At 38.1% G+C, this 22407-nt stretch overlaps 1 protein-coding gene across 2 annotated transcripts in view; it reads left to right on the top strand.

Moving 5' to 3' along the window:
* Positions 1 to 4508: 4508 nt before the first annotated feature.
* PTPN21 (protein tyrosine phosphatase non-receptor type 21) overlaps positions 4509 to 22407 on the top strand; it is a 40451-nt gene continuing 22552 nt past the window's right edge. For both annotated transcript variants that reach the window (XM_058838975.1, XM_058838968.1), the window contains exons 1-4: positions 4509 to 4941; positions 8351 to 8721; positions 18927 to 19096; positions 21604 to 21701. In XM_058838975.1, coding sequence (XP_058694958.1) covers positions 8542 to 8721; positions 18927 to 19096; positions 21604 to 21701 — 448 coding nt within the window. In that variant the 5' untranslated portion in view covers positions 4509 to 4941; positions 8351 to 8541. The remainder of the gene's footprint in view (positions 4942 to 8350; positions 8722 to 18926; positions 19097 to 21603; positions 21702 to 22407) is intronic.

The raw sequence follows: 22407 nt of genomic DNA, 5'->3' as shown, positions 1-22407 counted from the left end.
TATGTTTCCTGGTGCCCACCACAGCCTCTTTATCACCTCCTTTTCTCAGCAGGGCGAGAGAGAAAATATAACAAAAAGGCTCATGTGTTAAGAACAAGAGCAGGAGACCTCACTCACAAATTATACTGTCATGGACAAAACAGACTTGGGGAAATTAGTTTAGTTAATTAACAATCAAATCAGAGTAGGATAATGAGAAATAAACCCAAACCGTAAAATACCTTCCCCGCACCTCTTCCTTCTTCCCGGGTTTAATTTTACTCCTGATTCCCTACCCATCTCCCCCCAAAACGGGAACGGGAGTGGGGGTTAGGATCAATTCAGCACCTGTTTTTTCTGACACTGCTTCCTCCTCTCCTGCTCCCAGGAGAAACAGTCTGCCACAAAGACTGCACACTCACTGCTGCAATGTGAATCCTTTTCATGGGTTGCAGTTCCTCACAAACTGCCCTGCCATGGGTCCCTTCCATGAGGTACAGTCAGTCCTTCGGGAACAGGATCCACTGTGGATCCCCCAGAGGATCCCAAGTCCCGACAGCAAACCTCCTCCAGCATGGGCTCGTCTCTTCACAAGGCCACGGGTTCTGCCAGGACCCAGCTCCAGCACGGGCTTCCCTCAGGTTCACAGCCTCCAGGCATCCATGTGCTCCAGCATGGGGCTGCTCTGTGGGCTGCAGGTGGATCTCCGCTCCCCCACTGACCTCTATGGGCTGCAGGGGCACAGCTGCCTCACCATGGGCTGCACCAGGGGCTACAGGGAAACCTCAGCTTTGGTGTCTGGAACACCTCCTGCACTGACCTTGGCTCCTGCAGAGCTGTTCCTATTACATGTTTTCATTCCTCTCTCTGGCTGAAATTTGCTTGTGTGCAATAACTTTTCTACCCTTCTTAAAAATGTCATCCCAGGGGCACTACCAGTTCCACTGATGGAACTGTACTGGGTGTGTGTGGCCGGTTTTGGCCAGTGGAGAGTCCATCCTGGAGCTGGCTAGCATTTTCTTTATCAGACATAGAGGAAGCCCCCAACAGCTTCCCACAGAAGTCACCCCTGTAGCTCCACCGCTACCAAAACTGGCCACACACACACACACACACCCCCGTACAAGCATCCATGGGTGTTACTGCTACAGTTGCAAGGGGGGAAAAACAATGTGGAGAAAAACCTACAAAGTAAGCATAATAGTAAACAAAAAAGAAGTAATGCTTGAGGCAAACAATTTATCTTTTGCACCAATACCCCAGATTCACTTCAGCTGATTTAAAGAGTAGTAATATTATACAAAGCCCAGCCTACAGATAAAGGGTCTTTTACAAGTAATGCCACTGATTAAAATAAACTCCAGGCATTGTAGTTAACAGCTGTATTAATCCCTTTCTGCATCACTGTTCCTAATATAAATCAAACATCATACAGAGATAGTTTAGACTAATTATTGCTAATGATCTGAGCTGTTAGCCTGATTCCACTTAGAATATATTGGTGTTACAGTGAGAGGCAACCAATAACAAATTAGTTTAATTACACCATTCCATTTTAACATTTAAGAGACACATTTTGCTTTCTTAAGATTTCAATTATGTTGTACTATGTTGTATTATTGGAAAAAGAATTATTTCAGTACAGAGACAAGAATTGAGTTTATTTCATAAGTAAAGGATTTACTTTAGAAAAAGATACTGTGTTTGAGAAAACGTTCCTTTGCAAATAACAGCAGGAGCTTATTGCTTCAAGTTCATCACTACATTCTATGTAGGAAAACTGCCTGTTTTCTTCTAATAGGAAAATTCTATAACCTTAATTAATTACTTAGTTGAACATGTTCAACACTTTACAGCACCCTGTAAGTAAAAATGAATCTTGCACACATGAAATTGCAGGCTTCAAGCATGTAATAGACATATGGTATGGTAATTTTCTAGCACTCCTCTCTACTACCATCAGAAATATATAATGATGCATAAAGACCCAAGCCATCTCTTGCTTTCTCGCAAATAAGAAATAGAATGATGAAAAACAGGAAGGCTTCAGAACCAAAACACAATGAATAAAGTAAATTTGTTTAGAGAACAGCTTTCAGATTTAGAATTAGAGGTATTCTGACTTTTCAGTTCATGAAGTTACTATTTTGCGTGGTGTAAATTACAATATTTTTCCACATAACTTCTTCATTGTTTCAGAACTGTGGGAAAGCCCCTTTAACTAGCAGTTTCCGGGTTATCCTGCCCGTGTTTTTATCACAAACGGGTAACTCTCCACTAGGCTGAGGAATATATGCTTGCATATCAATTTTCTGCCTGGAGGGTGCCTGATTTTGCTTCCTGTTTGGCTTGCTTCCAACTTTCTGTTTTACCTTTAGTCAATACAAAGTCTAGATGCTGGAGAGTTCCTCTGGAATTGAAATAAGGTGAATATTTGCATCAACTTCTACCATTGGCTGATACACTCAAACTGCAATCACATATTTAGACTAAGATGAAAAAAAAAAAAAAAAAACAACCCTCCAAAAACCTGTCTCAGAAGGGAGGATGTCTCCCTTTTTCTTAAAAAAACATAGGTTTATCCCTGTTCCACTATGGGCAGGCCATATTCAACCCAGTGGGCAGAAACTTTCCTTTGTGCCTATAGAACAAGGGGTGCAAAATTCAGCTCTGGGATATTATAAGTTTCTTCACATAAACTTCAACAACAGAATAAAGATTATGGCAAACATGAGGTCAAGAACTATGAATGTTTTGAGTGTTGACTGGGGCTTAAATGGGAAAGCAGAAGCTCAATATAGTGCCCTCAGGTAATCACTCTACATTTTATTCATGTGTCTTTACCAGAGTCCATCACATGTTCATGGCTGCCATTGTCTCTTTGTCCCTTTTATTAGAGTTGATAGTTGGAGCAAAACAGGTAATATAGAGGTGGTGAGATAAAAAAAGATGAGGTGGTGCAATATGGAGAAAGTGCAGAAAGACACAAAGTTTGGACACAAACTGGAATTATAAGAATGAAAAAGCAGAATAAAAATATTATTTGTGAATTCAAATGTGATGAGCTTCAAAAGAAAATGTAAGTTGCAGAGGAGCATATTGATAATGTCCCAGCTGTCTCTTTTAAGATGAGGTGTTGTCTTTAATGTAAATGAACAGAAGGAAAATGCAGCAAGAACTAACTGTGGAAAGCAAGGAAAGTCTAATAAATGCAAGTTCTAGGCAGGGAATGAGAGAGGAAAAGGGTGTGATGAAAAATTAGAACAGGAAATGTGACAGAATGTGACAGATAAGAGAATTCAGACTTTGTCTCCAGTATGAATTGTTTAGAAATAGGAGGGGTTGCCTCTGTAACCCCGAATTTTCATGGCTTGGATTTTTCATACCTTGTATCAGTCACTTTTCTCCAGCAAGTAAGTGCAGTTTTATCCTCTAGCAGTCACCTTTAGAAAGGGTATCAATTTAGGCTAGTTCAAAGTTAATTTATTTTACTCAACATAAGATTCCCCCAACTAATGTTTTATATATTGCTTATGGACTGCTCATTATAATTAAGGCTGATGTATGAAAGGGAAAAAAAAAGATACTCCTCTGATCTCAGGGAAGATGATTGTGTCTAGGAGAAATAACTCAGAAGAATTCATTATAGTACAAAATTACCTACATATTTCAGCTGAGATTAGTGTCCTCGTGAGCAACTTGCTATTTGCATAGTTGACCTGCAGGTTATACCTGCTCAGACAGTAGCATGTTTGTGCACTTCACATCACCAAAACACTTTCTAGGTTTTAAAGTTATTAGTCAGCGTTCACATACTCACTTTACCTTTTTCCTCATCCTTGACTGGTTCTATGTTTGTATATACTTTTGCTTGGTTCACTCAATGTGGAGACCCAATATTCCAAATTGCACTCGACAATTGTTGACTTCAAGTGCATACAAACACACAGAGGTCTTTGTATACTTGTGAGACTGAAGCACCCTCTCTTATGGCGTTTGCATTAGTTAAACACTCTAAATATTCCTGAATTTATATGCATCTAAAGCTTGCTAAGATAGTTGTTAGTAAGGGTATCATTTCTACTGACACCTTTGGGAGTTTTTAAGTCTGGACAGGCTGAAAGATCAGCCCTTAGTCTGCATTTTTTTGCTGTGTATCTCACCAACAGCTGAAACTTTGCAAGGACCTAAATGTATGTGCATAGGTCATTTGGTGAAACACATCGAGATTAAACCTTGAAAATATTTCCAAGCTGCATGAAAACAAGATCAACAGAATTTTGGTAAGATATTTGCCTTAATTGGAAAGGCTTAAAATAAATGATCATATGATTAAAAAAAGCAAGGATTGCCTGCTATTTGTTGTAACCCCTATTTCTGTAGTGCCCCTGTAGCCAGAGAAGCAGCTGTTCATTGCTGACATTCTCCCTGCCAGGCATTCCAACTCTCTGAGGTAATGGGCTACAAGCATACGGGCCTTCGCTTTAATTCTTTCAGCGTATCCTTCCGCATGGATAGAGCGAGGGGAACGCCTCCAGGAAAAGAAATTAAATGCACACACACAGAGGCACACAGGGACGGCCGATTTGAAAATATTCCTGAGAACGCAATTTGCGCTCATGCGGCACAGCGTCACATGGAAGAGGTCGCCTGAAGAGCTGGCTGGCACAGGTTTATTTTGTTGTAGTATTTTCTTCCACCCCCCAGCTCTTTACCCAGTGGAATGATATCCAGAGCGAGTTTTTTGAGACAGGAAGTGAGGAATGTTTTCACTATGAGTGATCTGAGAAGAAGGTGGGTTAGCCGAGATAGCAGCTGTTTCGGACAAGAGGAACACAGTAACTCAGTTCCCGGGGAACACAGATGAGATGGCTCCGGGAGAAGAAGTCTGGGAGCGCTGGGGGTTTTTGTCGGCTGCACATATGTGAAAGGAGACCCGGTGTCTTTGGATCGCTGTGCAAGGTAAGGGGAAAACAGCGGACACAGCAAAAAAAAAAAAAAAAAAAAAAAAAAAAAAAAATAGCGGGTGATCTTCTCTGGTGTGTACCGTAAGGCTGAAGAGTTTCAACCACTTACTTTTTGAAAAGTAAATGGTTGAAATGGTTATGGGACTGTGCTTCTGGAGGTGGGCAAAGTTTGAGATATGCACTTATTGCTGCTCAGTCCAAGAGTCATGTCAAAGATTAACTGGTAAAACAAGGAGAGGGTGGAGTATTTTGATTACTTTTTTGGCTGCCCAAATATCTCTGAAATAAAAATATATGTATTTCAAGAATTTGAAGTAATAGGAACCCTTTTTCACCATGATATATTGCAATTTTATTTTGATTACTGTAATTTATGCTGGCTATTTAAAAATATTTATATAGTAAAATGCTAATAATTGATGGGGGAGTGGGAGGTGAAGATAAAGAAGAAAGATACCACAGTGTTCAGTAGTCACACGTTAGTCGCGGCCATGTAGCTGAAATTCTAATATAGCATTTTTGAAACGACAGGTTTCTGTTTAAATATAAAGGTACAAAGTTTGGCCACTAAAAAACATTTTTAGCTGTTGCATGAAAATTCCAGGCTTGGCAAATAAAGGCTTGTTATTGTAAAGGTCATCAGTTGGATTTGTAACTCCTGGCAGTATGTAACCCTGAGTTTTGGCTAAAGTAGCTTAAAACAATGCAGGTAGGTCTGAATTTAAAGTAATGCAGCAGGCAAATTTGAGAGCACCTAGGACTGCAGAATGCACAGCTGGTGAGTAAAACCAGCACAGCTATGTTTTCAAGAACTACACATGGCTAGCAGTAGAAGATACTGAATAATAACCTGGTGTTATTCAGCAAACTTGCCTTAATTCGACAATATTTATTATATGTTTGGAATCTTTTTTTAGTTGGTCTTTTGTGAAATGTTCTAGAACTTAATTACTTTAGTTTTTCTTGTTATACATGGCTTTCAGAAGTCATGAAGGTTATGTCAGGTGTACAAAAATGAAATAATTTAGGGTAAATGCTCAGGAGCATTTAATGAAAACAACAGATCATAACCTGGAGAATGTTCCTGGCTGGCACATTCTGAAAATTCTGCTCTAAACATCCTTCCTATGTTTGCATTGCTACCTGTTTGCATAGAGAAATAACTGAAAGTCTGAGGCTGCCTCATGTCAGCATCCGATTGTTTGGAAATTTCACCTGCCAGGTTAGTCTGTGGTTAGTGATTTTTAGTTTTGTTTGGTTTTTTTTTTTTTTTTCCTTCCATGCTCTTAGAATACTTTTCTAACCCTTGATATGGGTATAAAAGATTGAAATTCTTTCATATTCAGTGGCACTCCATAAGACCTGAGATTAAAACACTTCTGCATTTCTGACTGTATCTTTCAGAGAGGAGTAAATTGATTTCTCTCATTGCTGTAGCACCAAAGAAGACACCTAACTGTGCAAAGAATGTATTAGAAATTGGGCCTTGGGGACATGAGCTAAGGTCAGCCAGCTAAAAGTTACTCTGTCAGGAATAAACCCAGGGCAAGATTTTGCTGGCAGTGGACAGGGGACTAAAAGCTTCTGTCTGTAGAGCATTCCCTGCATGCTGTTCAGGCAGGGCTGGATTTGGAGGATCAAAGTGCAGATGGAGTAATAAAGTGAGGATTCCCTCTGTATCCCTAAATTTTTCAGGGAAACCTGTTATCTGTTCTTACTTATTCTACAGCTACACCCAAAAATAAATTTATTAGTGTTTGGGTGAGGATTGTTTTTTTATTCAGCTAAGATTTTAGATGGTATCTGTTGATGATGGGGATTATGTAGAATGGTAGAACTGCTTCAAGATTATCACAAACGAGGTCATGAAATATGCTTCTGGTCATTCTTTGGAGTAGGGTTGCAAAGATATCATTGAGAAAAAATGCCACGCCGCCTACTCTTTCTCCCCATTGTAGGCCTTTAATGGTTTTCCACCTTCCTTTCTTCTTTGCCGTGCTGCTGGCTGGGCAGTAGGGAGTCTGATACGGGGTTTGTAGCCTAAAGAATTGGTGGTTATGTTGGATAAGTTTCTAGGTGGGTATATCAATGTCCAAAGAGAACGTGGTATCTGTTTACAGCTACACCTTCGAGTTTAAAAGCAGGTGTGCTAGGAAGACTACTTCTTCCGGTTCCTCCGTTCCAAAGAAACGCGTATCCTCACATTCCTCCTGTCTGGTCATCCTGAGAGTCCTCAGAAATCAAATTGTGCTTTTTAATATGTGCTACTAATACATGGAAAAAAAACCCAAACAAACTTAGAAAAGAGAAGTAGGCGTTTGTTTTCTTTCCCTCCTTTCCGTCGGGGCGTCGCTGCCACTAGAGGAGCAGAGGCAGAGCTGCTGCCCGGCGCGGGCGCGGCTCCGGGCGCGCTCCCGCCCCTCACGGCCCGGCCCGGCCCGGCCCGGGCAGAGCCGCCTCACCGAGGGAATGGCATCCTCTGCCCGGGGCACCGCGGGCATCTCTAAAGCGCCTTCCAGCCCAGAGCCTTCCGCCACGCTGTGACGAATTTCATAGACTTGGGTGCGTGCGCTAAGAAAACACTTGGAAAAGGAGAAAGGCAAAGCATGGAGTGGAGTTATCGGGAAAGGAGGCGTGAGGGTGTTTGCAAAAGGTGGGGAGATGGGTGGCTACCTGTGGTCTGGGTAAGAGTATGTTTTTCAAGGAAAAATTAGAAAATAAATGGTTCTCAGAATTCACATACTCTCTTGGTGAGGCAAAGCACAACCTGAAGCACCGTACAGCAGTTGAGCATAAGGAATATGGTATGACTTGCTGTAATCCATGCAAGATTAGAGGAATTGCACTTCAGTTGTCTGGTAGGAAATGGCTACAGTGTGAATTTTAATGCCCCTCTTGCCCTTCTTTTTTTTTTCCCTTTAGCATTTATGGGGCTTGGTTTTGTGTTTAATCCAACAGCAGATAGTGGCTGAGGCTGCATGATGCTCTGAAAAACAAGCCAGGTTGCTGGATTTGCTCTTAAAGAAAATGTTTTTGTTCAGTATTACAAATACCTTAGGCAATTCAGATTTCATAGACATATTTCATTTAAATACCTATTCAGTTTATAAATACTTATTTTAAGACATTGCAGTCACACCTAATTAAGACTCATTATTCACTTGTGAATTTAAAAAGAAAAGAGGTAAAATTGCCAAAACCCAATGTCATCTGTGGAAAAACCGGAAACTCTGGTACTTATTTCATTATTTGAATACATAACAGCCCTGCATTTTGGAAAGGTAAACTGATTATTTAGATTTAGAAAAAATATACATGTTCTTTTTCCCATGTTATCATTCTCCTTTCAGTGAAAGTATTTCTGATTCCTGTATTTCTTCTCTTTCCCTTTTGTTCCTTACTAGAACTCCAGTGGATGTATCTTCTTGTCTCTTGGTGGAAAACTTTCTTGGCTTTAATGGATACTGCTGCTGCTGGTTGATCTCTGGAGACTTTACAGCTCCTTACCTTTTGAGAGGAGGTGACTTCTAGTCACCTCTCACGGTCTCAGTGGTAGTAGCTCTTTATCACTAACCATCTCTGGGGGAAAAAGAAGATGCCTCTACCTTTTGGGTTGAAATTGAAACGAACTCGACGTTACACAGTATCCAGCAAGAGTTGCTTGGTGGCTCGTATCCAGCTGCTCAACAATGAATTTGTGGAGTTCACACTGTCGGTGGAAAGCACGGGCCAGGAAAGTCTGGAAGCCGTGGCTCAGAGGCTTGAATTGCGGGAGGTAAGTGAGTTGTCAAGTGAAGGCATAGCTTTAGTTTTCGGTGCTAGATGACCTATGTGGTAAATCCTTGCCATGTAGGGCAATCAGCTACTGGAGCAGCTATCCCATGTTTGCATCATTTCTGCACCTTCTGGTCTTTATGGGGACTTGGACTGCTCCTAAACAGTTACAAAAGTTGTTACAGAGTTTAGGGAATGTCCAAGGGGAGGAAATGTGAGAAGTGTCGATGAATAAAAGCTTAGAATGTTAAACAATGCAACGGTTTTGTAAACATTACAGTGCTGAAAATTCTGCTTAAAAAAACCCACAAAGGAAGAAAATAATTTCTACCTAAGCAACACAGTTAAAAGCTACAGCAAGGCTCGAGTCATAAGACAGCGTGTTATTTGTATGCATGTGTATATATATATATATATTTATTTTTTTTTTTCTGATGGATTAGTGCTGTGAAAGGAATCTAAAACACAAAATGTGATAAGCGTACCAGTTACCAACTGTTTGTCTTGCTTGTTTAAATACCACAAATATATTTGCAGGCACTGTCTTGGAGCTCATATATAGTCATATAAATTGACTACTGGCGTTATGATGAGACTTGGTTTGTGCTAGTTGAATATGTAAAAATCTGTTCATCCTGACTTTTCCCCCCAGAATCTCCTTACTTGGTATTTTGAAGGATTCTTTTGGAACTGCAATTTACTCTTCCACACATTTAGTGTGTTGAGTGAATTTTTTCTGAAATGTTAAGCTTTGAAATGTTAATAGAAATCTACATACATGACCAACATAAGAACCAATGTCATTATTTTGTAAAATTGTTGAGGACAGGTGGTTTGAATGCAGTATTTGAATGCTCTCAATCCTGGGTGAACTGACATTTCTCCTTAGAGTCTGAAAGGTTTAGTTTAGTTCATTTTGGAGGCATTGAACTGTGACAGCATGTGCACTTCTGGGGTGCAGGAGAAAGAAAACCAGTGGTACAAGTTTAGTGTTTCTAATATTGTTCTGAAAAATATGCTTTCGTTCTGTTGTGTGGTCTGCCATAGAATGACCTTTTGATTATGGGATTCAAATACAGGATGAAAACTCTGGACTTAGGTAACCAAAATATAGTAATTGTGAAAATAATTAATAATAAATATTTGCATTTATAACTGTGATATTTTGAAATATTATCTTTTTATTGTCAAGCAATGGCAAGTGTTGGTAACTTTGCTCAAATACTGAGTAAATATATTTGGAACTCAATCCTGAAAACATTTATTACTTTGGAAGCATGCATTACTGTAGGATTCCTCAGTGGGAAATGTTACATATAGTCATTTGTTCTCAGAAATGTCTTTTATTCTTTCTGTTTAAAGAATACTAAAAAATTAAATAGGTGTGAAGCCATTAATCTATAAGGGTTTGTTTATTGTGGTTATTTTCAATCGCAATATGCATTCTTGCAGAGTGTCCAAGTATTTTTTAGTGTACACTTACTTTGTAAAATGCAATTCTTTGCGAGGGTATGCCTTTTATTTTTGTTTTAAATCTTTCTCCTTCTAGCAAAAGGAGAATCTAGCTACACTTGTAGCCTTAGTGTTTACTTAGAACACATCAGATCTCGTATATTTAGAATTCAATTATTGTTGTGTGAATGGAGTTTGTCAGTTTTATCTGTCCACTTTCAGATGTAACTTCTAAGCCACAGAAAGTATAGAATTTTTACTGTTTGCAAAATGCAAAGGCTTTGTCTTTCTGAATGATGACTACTAGCTTCTATTGAACTAGTCAGAGTGCTGGAGATGCAGTTTTTTTCAGCTATTCTTCATTATCTCTTTCTTTGGAACCACTCCTAAAAATCTTTTTTAAAAACAAAAAAAAAAAGAGAGCAAGAGATGCAATTCCTTCAATTAAGAGTCATATATCAGATTAAGGGAGTTGACAGTACACCATTGAACTCTGAGCAGATTCCTTCAGTCATGCATTCTTGCATGGATTATTTTGGCAGGAAAATGTGTTGCAATAAAAGGGAATGGAAAATAGGGATATAAATTACTTTCCAGAGCTTGCATTCAAGAAAAGTTGTTCTGCCTTTAAATAGTCAGATTTGCCAAGCAGATACTGGATCATTCCTGACGGCTTGCTTAGTAGAAAGTTTTCAGAAAGAAAAAAGTGTTCAGCACTTTTAAATCTGCAAAAACAACTTTAGTCTTTCATACAGTAAAATACAAAGTATTTCTGTAAGAAGTTGCATATTTTTAGTGCACTTAGCAGCCTTAAAGCATGAAGTTGAATTCAAGTGTTAAACATGAAAGTATGACTGTTTATTTGAATACTGAGACTCGGGACCATTCTGAAATCCAAGGTATCAGTTTCAGATTACTGTATATGGCCTATGCAGCTAGGACAAGCAGTTCCAAAGCATCTTTAAAACAGTATATTGCAAGAGGCATTAGGGGAATCTCTATCATTTTTTACACATTCAGTGGTAACATTTGTAAATACCTCTTTCTCTCTGGTGTAGTCTGGAATTACTGAATTTGGACAGTGAACTGAACTATTCTTAATGGTGTGCCATCTTTTTAGAAATTTATTTTAACAGATCTTTATGTAAATAAGTAATCTTCAAATTATGCATTGCATGGCTAAACATTATTTTCCTTTTGATTTTCCAATTAGTACTGCTCAATTTCCAAATTTTATACTAGTATGGACACATAGTTAGCATTTAGGAAGATTTACATATGTTGACAATTTTATTTTTTTTACTGAATGGTAAACTTTTCAGAAAAGTAAAATGAATTCCTCAAACTGAGTATCTTCTGGTATTCCTAGAATGTGACTCATCAGGAATGAGTATGTAATCCAGCTCTCTTAAACTGAGGAACTGGGGAAAGGAGCCAAAGGGAACACTGAACATAAGTTACTTAGCTTTTGTAGCATAGTCTGTCTTTTATCCTGTGAGAGAACTATAACTAAACATGATTTATGCAAAAAGCTGTTACAGAAAACCATTCTGGAATCACAAGTTTTGAAAAACTACTGAGAGCTCTGCTGGTTAACTACCTTAAAAACTATGTACAACAGTGCAAATCTTGCACCTAGGGCATGAGTGTGCACATGAAATCCTTGAAAATATAGAGATTCTTAAAAAATTGTGATATAGCTACGTATATTAGCTAGCTGGGTTTGACAGAAGATGTTGTAACTAGTGTCTTTCTCTTTTCAATCATTGTTGGGTTGTTGTTGTTGTTTTCTAATATCACTTCCAAACCAGAGAGAAGGGGCAAATTCTGCTACTGTGTACAAGCAGAATCTGACTTAACTGCAGATATGTGATAGAGTACAAATATAAGAACCAGTGGCAGAGAACTTCTGTGGAGTGTATGTGTTGTGCATATGGAAGTTCCTGTGTTTGTTTTGGACATGCAGAGGAAAAGGAGCCAAGGTTATCTGGATCCGGAATAACTTCAAAGTCCTGAAACAGTGCTTCGGAAATGCTTGAACTATGCTGTAAAACTTTGCTCAGAATTCTAAAACATCAGTTTTCTTTTGGAGAAAACACCAAAAAATACTTTTAATTTTATTTTGGTGGTTTCTTAAATGTGTTTTGCTTATGAAAAGAGTGTATTTAAAATCAGACCAAGTGCGACCATAAATTTTCTTATGTCTATATATATCAGTAGCCGTATTGACTGACAAATAAGAGTTGGGCCACATAATGACAGAGGGACGATTATAATTAATGTCATAATTATGACATTATAATTAATATCACTATTATGTTTATGTCTTGTATCAAAGTCTGACAACATTTTAGCTGATTCTTGCAGAAATAAGAGGAAAAGCAGTGCTCATAGTTGAGCTGCTGTGGTTGCCTCCCTGAACCAGATTTTTCTTATAATTAGGAAAGGAAAAACTGAGGAATGTATATAACAAAGCAGATCTCCCATGTGTAATATAATTAGTTTTAAAAATGCTGCTTTATTGAAAAGCAAATTTTAATCCATCTAAAACAAATACTGTTTATTAGAGTGTGATAATTGTAATTTAGGAACCAAGATAAATTGAAGCACAGAGCAGTCAGGCAAAAATCAGTAACTGCCTCAGTTCAATTATTGCAGTTCTTCCTTTTCCTGAAGAAAAAAAAGTTATACATTCAGGTAAAGGGTTTGCACTCAGTCTTATTATATTGAGCAGGACAAAATTAAGGTTCTTCCATGAAAACAATAGTGGCAATTAGGAAGCCTTACCCCTAATTTCTTTAGCTTTTTTATAAAGTTAAGTCAGAATGTGGATATACCACTTGCATTTTGTTTACCATCATGTCAGTGAATTGCTGTAGAGTTTTGTACCAATTTTGGAGGAAGTTTTCTTTACTTCTGAAGCAAAGGCATTAGCTTATAATTTAATATTTTTACTTTGAAATTTGTCTTTTCCCTTTAGTAAAGCAATCAGAACTTAAGCCTCTGATGAATGGGCGCATGATACTTCTGATGTCAGTGATGTGTAAGGTGGAAGTCAAAAGCAGTTATGTGAGTTCATCCTTCTCAGAGCCTTGAAGAGTAGTAGGAAAAAGTAACGTGATTTTTTTTTGAAAGAAGTATATTTCTGCATTTCTGAGTCATGTTGATAACTGACCTATCTCTGCCAGAGGTTAAAATATGTCTTGGATATAATGTTTTCTGTGCACTACGAAAGTATGGCTCTAGCTTGTAAATTAGTCAGCTTACCCTTGTCAAATGTCCTGATGAGTACAATCTTCCTTGCCTGTTAGAAGTTTGTTTATTCAAGATATTTGAAGGGTGTGAAACACGGTATATTGTGATTTGTACAATGTTTCATTTGAATAAACTAGAATACATCAGATTACCTTGCAACATACTGATTTGATTATTTATTTCTTATCCCTCTGTTTTGCTTTAAACTATAGTTGGCAATTACTTTGTTTAAACAGCATTTGTGAAATCCATATTAGTTAGGAGAAAGTAATTGTGCGTGTGAGTGTTGGAAAAAACATTTCCATTATGAAAGAACTAAGATTTAAGACTAAACTGTCTCTGTTCATCTAGCTACTCTGCTAAATATTCTTTCCTACAGCTACCTTTGAAGAGCTTCTCAGTACTAGAACAAAAACAGTATAGGCAAAAATACCTTACAGTAAATAGCTTCAGTATGGGAGAAAAGGGAGGGATTTTTGCATTGATCCTCCTAATTCTGCAAGAACTGGTCATGGTAGTATATAGAAAAGTACAACTTTCTACATGGTGGCTGGTACATGATGAGAGTCACAGAGTTTTTTTTCTCCACCACTTCCAGGAAGTCTTGGATATTGTACACTGGCCAGTCCACACAGGCGGCTCCAAGTGCTTTCTTAGCTAGAGATTGGGAAGTTTTGTGGAGGAGGTTGTCTGCTGTCATAAGAGTGGAGTTTCTGGAGAATTTTCAAGGCCTGCTGTCTCCTGCTGTAGCACTTAACATTGGGCGTAGGGAAAAGCATTCATTTGGTATCTGCCAGTTGCACTAGTAGAGGATTATTGACCCAGTTCTCCTGCATGTGTTTTATTTAAACTGTGCTATCCTGATAGCAGGAGCTGTTCTGTTTCCAAGCACGTAATAACGGTAGACGTGATGGAGCCCTTGGGTTAACTGGGATTTTATGAGTTTGACTGCAGTGCTTAGCCTTCAATAACGAGAAGGAGTTTTCAGCATTCTGATCAGGGAAGTCTCATGGTTTGTTTTATTTGTATGTTCAGTGTAAAAGAGGAAAAGCCTGGAAATATATTTCAGCTTCCATCTTCTGCTGTTGTTTTCAATTTTCTGATTTTTTGCTCCATATCTTAGGATGGTGATTCCTCAGGTACCCTTGAGGCAAGTAGCCATATGCATTAATTAGAAGGCACTGTGTTGACCATTAGAAAACAACTCTCCAGCCTATCTGTAATCTATGACATATTTTGTAAGATTTATAGTACAGAATATGGAAGTTAACTGGAAAATATATTATTAAATATATAAGATTGAAGTAAATTTTGAACACTGCTATGCCTCAGGGGATCTCCAAGGGTTGCATGGTCCTACCCTCTACTCAGGAGGATCAGGTGGTTCAGAGGCTGCCTGGGTGAGTTTACCAGCCAGGTGCCTCCAAGGATAGAGATTTGACACCTCTTTGGGCTATCTATTCCAGTGTTTGGCTAGTCTTCTTGTGAAATTTTTTTCCTGATCTAACTGGAATTTCCCACATTGCAGTTTGTCCCCAGTGCTTCTCATACTTGCAGTGATTACTTCCAAGAAGACACTGGCTCTATCTTCTCTATATGTCACCTGCTCTTAGGCAATCGAAGTCCACAGTAAGATTTTACATTGTCTCCTCCTAAGGCTGATCAGCCCACTTCTCTGACTTTCAGTATACATGATGCCAAACGATCTAATATAGCCACCTGCAGAAAAGCAGTTTGTGGTGCTCACACCTGGTGAGACTCCTCTGCTTAGCTTCGGCTGGGTGACTTCAGTGATGAAGTCACTCCCACCAACTTGTGAGCTGTGAATGCTGTGTGGGGCTTTTGGTACTTTTGTGTTCTTGATGGCTCTTGAAATTTGATGCAAAAATATTTTCTGTCCCTAGTGTCAGAATGCAAATAGATAGAAATTAACTGTGCAGAAATTTTATGTTCTTTTTATTTCTGTTTGATTTTTTTCAGAAGGGCTGGGTCCTGAATAAGTCACTAAAATAAAAGAACCTCAAAGTAGTGTTAATCTTAACAGCTTAACATATTTTAAGAGTTATGTCATGCCATTCTTTTTAGCACTGGATGCTGTCCTGAGCTGCTAATAATAAAATGTTTTAGCAATGAATAAAAGTGGGTTCTATTTTAATCAGTGCGAATATTCCAGGGTGCATAAGCTCCTCTGAAAACTTGCAGGATCAAATTCTGCCCTTGAAGTGAAGTAAAAGGTTTGCATAGAAGTCAGAAGACCAGCTTTGGTCTGTAGTATTTTGCATGGCTTGTTTAAAGATATGCTGGATTCCAGAGGATATTTTAAAATGCGGAAACATTTTTCTTAGTCTGTTATGCCGGTAACTGCTCAGTTCTGTGTGCAGGCAAGAAAAAGCGGTCAGTGTTTCAAAGAAACAGATCTGCTCAAGTGATTGTTGTGCCTTAAATCGTTGTGCAGTCTATTCAGTTTAAATTCAGGGTGTAGGCCCAGGAGTGTTTTACATCAGAGAGTTCGAAATAGTGGCAATGTTTGTGGTTTCTTTCTCCTCACCTTTGTTATACTTCTGTGATTCCATGAGGTTTAAGTACACAAAGGCTGCAAGTGAGTTTATTCAAACAATTGCTGTATTTTTTTCAGGTGTATTTTTAGTTGGTTTACAAATGTGTTTGTGTGGTTTCATCTATAGAAGTCTTTCAGCTGTAGCTCTTCCTCTTTGCTTTCAGTCTCTGCCATGGACATTGCCCTCGCCCAGAATGTTGTGGTTCCACATTTTAGGTAGCGCTCAGCCCGAGGCTGATGTGTTTGTCCTGTCAGAGAAGTGAGCTGGGTCGGTCAGAGCAGAATGTCAGCATCATGGTCTGACTGGCTCCTGTGACTGCATGCATGGTGTTAACAGTCTTGTGATGAAAGAGAAATGCACCTTTTTACATGCATTCCTTTCCTTACTCAGTCTGCAGGAAGGATTAAGGAGTAGTCAGTCATTCAGTACATTTTGTCCTTTTTAACATGTGATGTTGCAGTGAAGATGGTATTTCTTTCCTAACAGAGTTTCTGTGGTACTACTGTTTGGATTTTTTTCCCTAACATCTTACTGAATTTAAGATGCTGTCTTCACAATATCCTTGTGGGGTGGTGGTGGTGACCTAATGATTGAGGTATTGAAGAATAGAAATAAAATGTTGTTTAAGGTATCAGCAAACTTTGTGTGCCAAGACTGGGAAATGAGAAATGTGTTGTTTATATTGTTTATATTCAGAGCCATATTTATTTTGTCCTTTTGAAACTCAAAGTATTTCTGACTTCCTAAATTTGACTCTTGGCTTTCAGCATTTGGAAGTAATCAGCACACAGTATCCACCTGAGAAAAATTTGGTTTGTAGGATTTTTTTACAGAGAAGTCTGTTTCTGATTTGGGAATAGTCTGGTTCTCTACTGTAATTTTTCAACTTTCTCATTCTGCACTTTCTCTAGATATCTTATTCTATATAGAAAAACCCTGCTTTTTTTCTTCTATGAACAGTTCTAATTCAATTGATTTTCTATATTATAGGCTGTACTTTTGTCAGAGGGCCAGAGTTGTTTTAGACTTTATAGAAAGCATCTCAAGGTTTAATAGGCAGGTTTTGTCTTAACATCTTAATTTTTATCTTATGAATACTAATTTTGCAATTACATGGTAGCTAGCACTAATTTTAACTTAAAGGATTTTTTAAAACCTTGGGGAAAAAAGCCCCCAAACACCAAAATCTACCAACAATCACTTAGAACTGGGTTTATGTTGATTTAGAGAAGAGCAAAGAAGTACAGTTTGCCAGTATGTAATGTCAAAGGAAAATTATGCCTTAGAACTGGCTCTAATTTCCTACTTTTGCTAGTATCCCAAGCAAAATGGTTTTATGGAATAGATAGTTTTATTAATTTAATGCTACACCTTGACTTTTGTGCCTCAAATTACTTGATGGTCTGTACTGATACAGAGCACTGATTCAGTTTCTGTCCATTTGGGATGGGATATATGTGCCTGTGCTGTGGTTGTTGCACACACAGTCAGCCTGTCAGAGCTGTAAGGAAAATCTGGAACCTCATGAAGGTGGACTCTTCATTCTGTTTAGACTGTAAATTAAGAAGATGTACGTATAAGAATTTTCAGATGTGTATATGGGCAAGTTTTTGCAGGAATGTACTGAAGTAGCCTTTTTCTACTAAGAGCTGTTGCTCCTCAATGAATTTCAAATCTCTGCCCCACAATATCAAAATACTAGAGCTTTTGAGAAAACAGTAAATATTTTTTTTTACTAGGGAGACAATGATTAGTTCACAGAAATGATTGATTTAGAGAAATCACGATAAATATTCCCTCTACTTCATAAAACTTCATCCTTTAAAGCTTTATTTTGTGTAGCTTAAAAATGTCTGAAAATTTGGAAGGAAAAATATTGGATTAAAGGTGTTGGTATTTCTACCATTTTCCCATACATTAAAGTTTATGTACGAATTGGAGAATTTTCATGTAAATACCTACAGACCTAATTGGTAATTCATAACATTCACTTAACTCTCTCCCTCAGTTAAAACACTTCTGATATCTAGTTTTGCTATGATAATGACATGAATATTTTCCAGTCCACATCTGTTTGCTGGTCCAGATCTGAGTGAAATAAGTACTATGGGAGCAGATTTTGGCCAGTTTAAACATAGTGCAGAAATTTCAATTTTAGTGGGTGACTCTGCAGTATGGATATGGAACTGTAGGGTGGAGCAAGGGAAAAAATACTCTAATCCAGACTCCTTCTGAGAGAGGTTGTGATAACAATTAGATTGTGTTTCTGAAGATGCTGTCCAGTGGGATTTTGACCTTCCAAGGGTGACACTCCTCAGCCTCTCCAGGTGGTCTGTTCCAGTGCATACTGTGTGTTGTGTTTTGTCTTGGTCAGGAATTGCCCACTCAGGCAAGATACCTTCCTGCTCTGCTGTATCTGGACTTTTCCTGCCCATGCATTGAGCCATGCGTATGCTTTAGTGAGCTCAGCTCTGACTGAGCAGCTGTCCTGTGCTCTTTTGTCCTTCAGCATCCCTTGTGAACCTGCCTGCCAGGTCCCCAGAGAAGCCATGCTTTGCTCTACTGCTGTACCATGTCATTTTCCATTTGCCTTCCCCACTTTTCCTTAGATTTCCTGTCACACAAGAATGCCTTCTACTAGCATCTGTGAATTGCCACAACAGAGTTATGAGTTGTGAACTGTTTCCAAATAAAGACTGGTTCTGGTATAGTTTTAGGTGGGGGAACTTATGTACCTGAGTTGGTTATCTGGGTGTAATGTCTGCTTTTTATGGTAAATGTCTCTGCAGTTCCCTGAAGTTTTCAGTAAACCATAGCCTTACTCAGTGTTTTAAAACATTTAATTCTAAGTAGCGAGACTTTCATACATTTTATACATTTCATGCATTTTATAATATCACAATATGAACTTCTTTTCATCATTGAAATGCCTCTTTTTCAGATTACATATTTCAGTCTCTGGTATTATAATAAGCAGAGTCAACGCAGATGGGTAGATTTGGACAAGCCTCTGAAAAAGCAGCTGGACAAATATGCCTTGGAGCCAACCGTGTATTTTGGAGTAGTGTTCTATGTGCCTACTGTTTCTCAGCTTCAGCAGGAGATTACCAGGTAAATCTCTTAGTATAAACTTCTACGTGTTTACAAATTTGCTCTCAGCATTCTGAAATGTATAGTTTATTTAAAAGTTGTCTGCTTTCTTCTCCCCTACCTTTATAGAAATGAAAACTATTATAGGCAGAATTTATGCTCAAACTGTATGCTAATTTATCTTTGGAATAATTAAAATATGTGATAAACTAAGCAAGCAACTAACTTTTTGTGATCTCAGGAATCTGCTCAAACCTGTTTTAAGTAACAGGCATACCTGCATGGTCAGACCTATAATTGTTTTAGTCCCTTCGTGTCTGACTTTTTAATTTGGTTGGTTGGTTGGTTGGTTTTTTTTTTTTGTTTGTTTTGAAGATGCATATGTTGTTTTAATGGGCATCTATCCCATGGATAAAGTGCTGGACAAAACACTTGCAGATTTTTTTATTAAGCCATGCTTAATAAATATGCTTTCTTTGTTTTGCTTTCAGTACTTTCTGTTCTTTTAGTACAGTACATTGGTAAGCTGCAGACTAGACTTCAGAGTGTGATATTTTTTTTTGTGTATCATTGAGCCATAAATATGGATGCTAGTTCTGGTATTACTTGTATGTTTCTATTGTGAAACTGGAGAACATCTCATATTTGTTGCTGACTGCAGGGCGGAAAATAAACTTGAGCATGTATACTAGCCAGTTATTCCTATGGACCTGTACATTGGCTTCTAATGGCTTGATGAGTATAGTTCTGATTTAATGATTATTTTTAATTGGCAATTGAGTACAAAACCTATACCTGGATTACAAACACATTATTTAAAAAATATGTGTTTGTATTAAGTAACCCATTTAAGCTAAAAACTTTAAGTTGGCCCTTCTTTGGGTGGGGAGTTGAAGCAGATGATAATAGGTGCTTTTCATCTTAATTTATTCTGTGTTTACATTAAACTGTCTCTGTTCCTATAATACCCTGCCAGACACCTTTCCTGCTAATTGTGATATGAAAGCTTTTTAGGGTCACCAGGTGTACCAGGTCACCTGTTGGTGCAGACACTGGTGCTGTTGTGTACTGCTCAATGTTTGGCAGCTTTAGTTTTTGTGTTTATGGGAAATTTCTGAAAGACTTTTTTTTTTTTTTAAACTAAAGTTTTGTGCCATTTCTTGGCTATTATAGTGGCTTAAAAATCTCTGATTCTGTGTTGGTGTACTAGAATACATTAGAGTAAGATAAATGCTGTGGTGTTGCATTGGAAAGCTAAATTGCCTCAAAAACCTTGAATAGTCTTCTCTGGCATTTATTTAAAGAATATGGTGTTTATGCTGTAGCTTTGAGAAAAATTTGGCAGTGGCTGCCTGGTAGAAAGCAGGTATTTATGTGCCAGCTTTATTCTTGTGTCCTAGAGGATGGTACTTACTTTGATAGTAAGAGTCTGGGTTAGTTTCAGAAATCTGTGGGTTTTTTCATGCCTGTTTGATATAAGTGAGATTGAGCATGTTCAAGCAAATTATATGTTTAATGAACACCAGGAAGTGGAAGTGCTATAGATTAAAAGAGATGTGCTCTGTTGAGGTAATGTTAAGACTCTTTTTCTATATGTTTACTTTTAATAGCAGTTCTATGGAAAGTGCTTACCTTCTGCTTCTTGACTGGGAAGACTCATTCCCAAAATGCCTTGGACTTTTTCTTTTCTGTTTTTTTAAGGCCTGGGTCTACTCCCAGCTGTTCTTGTGTGTGTTGCATAGGGATGTTATGTACTGTCATATGATATACTGTGTTTTTGTAGTAGGATCCCCAAGAGTCTAAACAATATTTATAAATTACCACTGTATTTAAAAGGGCAGTAAACAGTGAGGGAAGAGAGCTGTCCATTAACATGAGTGAAATTTATGTGGTGTTTACCTGACCTTTCTAATCACGGAATGAATTATAGCACGTACTTCCATGTTCTCACTATTAATACTTTACTTCACTAGAGTTAACATACAATATGAGGAAGAACTTTTTAAAACTAGACTTATTGAAGACAAATGTCCTCCTTGGCCAAGTCTGTATAGCTGTAATGGCAATTTTAAGGTGTTTTGGGCTCCAGATAGAAAATTCTGTGGGTGGCTGAAAGGGGCAGAAAAATTCAGGAAAATAGTGGCTCAGACTGAAAATCACTACTGGGATTGTGGGAATGTGTGTTGTTAGATGTATTGGAAGAAAATGCAGCAACCCAGCAGCAGTTTACTGAACGTTGCAAATGGATAATAACAACAATTTTAAGGAAGGAAGAGGGGGGAAAAAAAAGAGGGTTTGGTAGTAGAAATTGTGGAGGTTCTTTAACATCACTGATTCTAGAATGTGCAAAAGGGAGGCAGGAGTTTTAAAAGGCCTTGAAGTAGTGGGTCCAAATGATGAGGAAGACAAACTGGGGAATGTAGAGAGGAATAGGAAATGGAGGCATAGTCTTCTATTATCTCTTAAAATTAAGAAGCATTTTCTTTTAAGAAAAAGTTAGCTTTTTCTTTTCTTTTTGCCCCCTGTAGGTATCAGTATTACTTGCAATTAAAGAAAGATATCTTGGAGGGCAGCATTCCTTGCACACTGGAACAAGCAATACATCTGGCTGGTTTGGCAGTTCAGGGTAAGTAAGAAATTGTGCCAACTAGCTAATGTTGCTTTAGAAACTTTGCTGATATATTTTCTATTGCCTGTTTTCTATTTGTCACTCAAGAGACCAAATTCAGTAAGTTATGAAAGGTCTTGCTCCTTAGGACTTTGTCGTACGGGCTGATGAGAGGAACAGTTGGATCAGTGGCACTGAGCTTGCTTCTGTGCAGTCCTCAAAGATGTACCTGGGCATCTAACATGTAGTTTCAGGAGCTGGATTTGAATTAGACATTGGAGTTCCTTTGGGGGAAAAGGCTTCAGTTGCTGCCCTACATAAACAGACCCTTCCTCTCTTTCTCTTAATGAATAATCTTTTTTCTCATGTATCTTCATAAATAAGCATCTTTGAATGTACTTGTATTTCCACTTTTTATCCAAAATTTCCTATCATATAAGATTATTTCAAGCTAGTGTGCAAGACTGTTAACAGTTCTTGTGTTCAAATCACTCCTGAAAACACTCTTCTGTGATATCTATATGAAAAAGGCAGCTTTATTTTTCCTAGTTAGGGTCAGATGGAGTATGTACCAGTCCTGTGCTTGTCTGCACTGATCATGTTTGGTGTTCCTAGCAACGTGCTTGTCTGGTATTAAGTCTCTCAAAAGTTTGTAATGGCAACAGCTGTGTTTAGTGTGCTTGTATATTGTTTGTATATCATTCACAGTGAATGCCACTTCAAA

This window comes from Poecile atricapillus, chromosome 1 (assembly GCF_030490865.1).
Source record: "Poecile atricapillus isolate bPoeAtr1 chromosome 1, bPoeAtr1.hap1, whole genome shotgun sequence".
Classification (NCBI taxonomy): Eukaryota; Metazoa; Chordata; class Aves; order Passeriformes; family Paridae; genus Poecile; species Poecile atricapillus.
The sequence above is the reverse complement of the archived record's forward strand: the minus strand, read 5'-3'. Positions and strand labels throughout refer to the sequence as shown.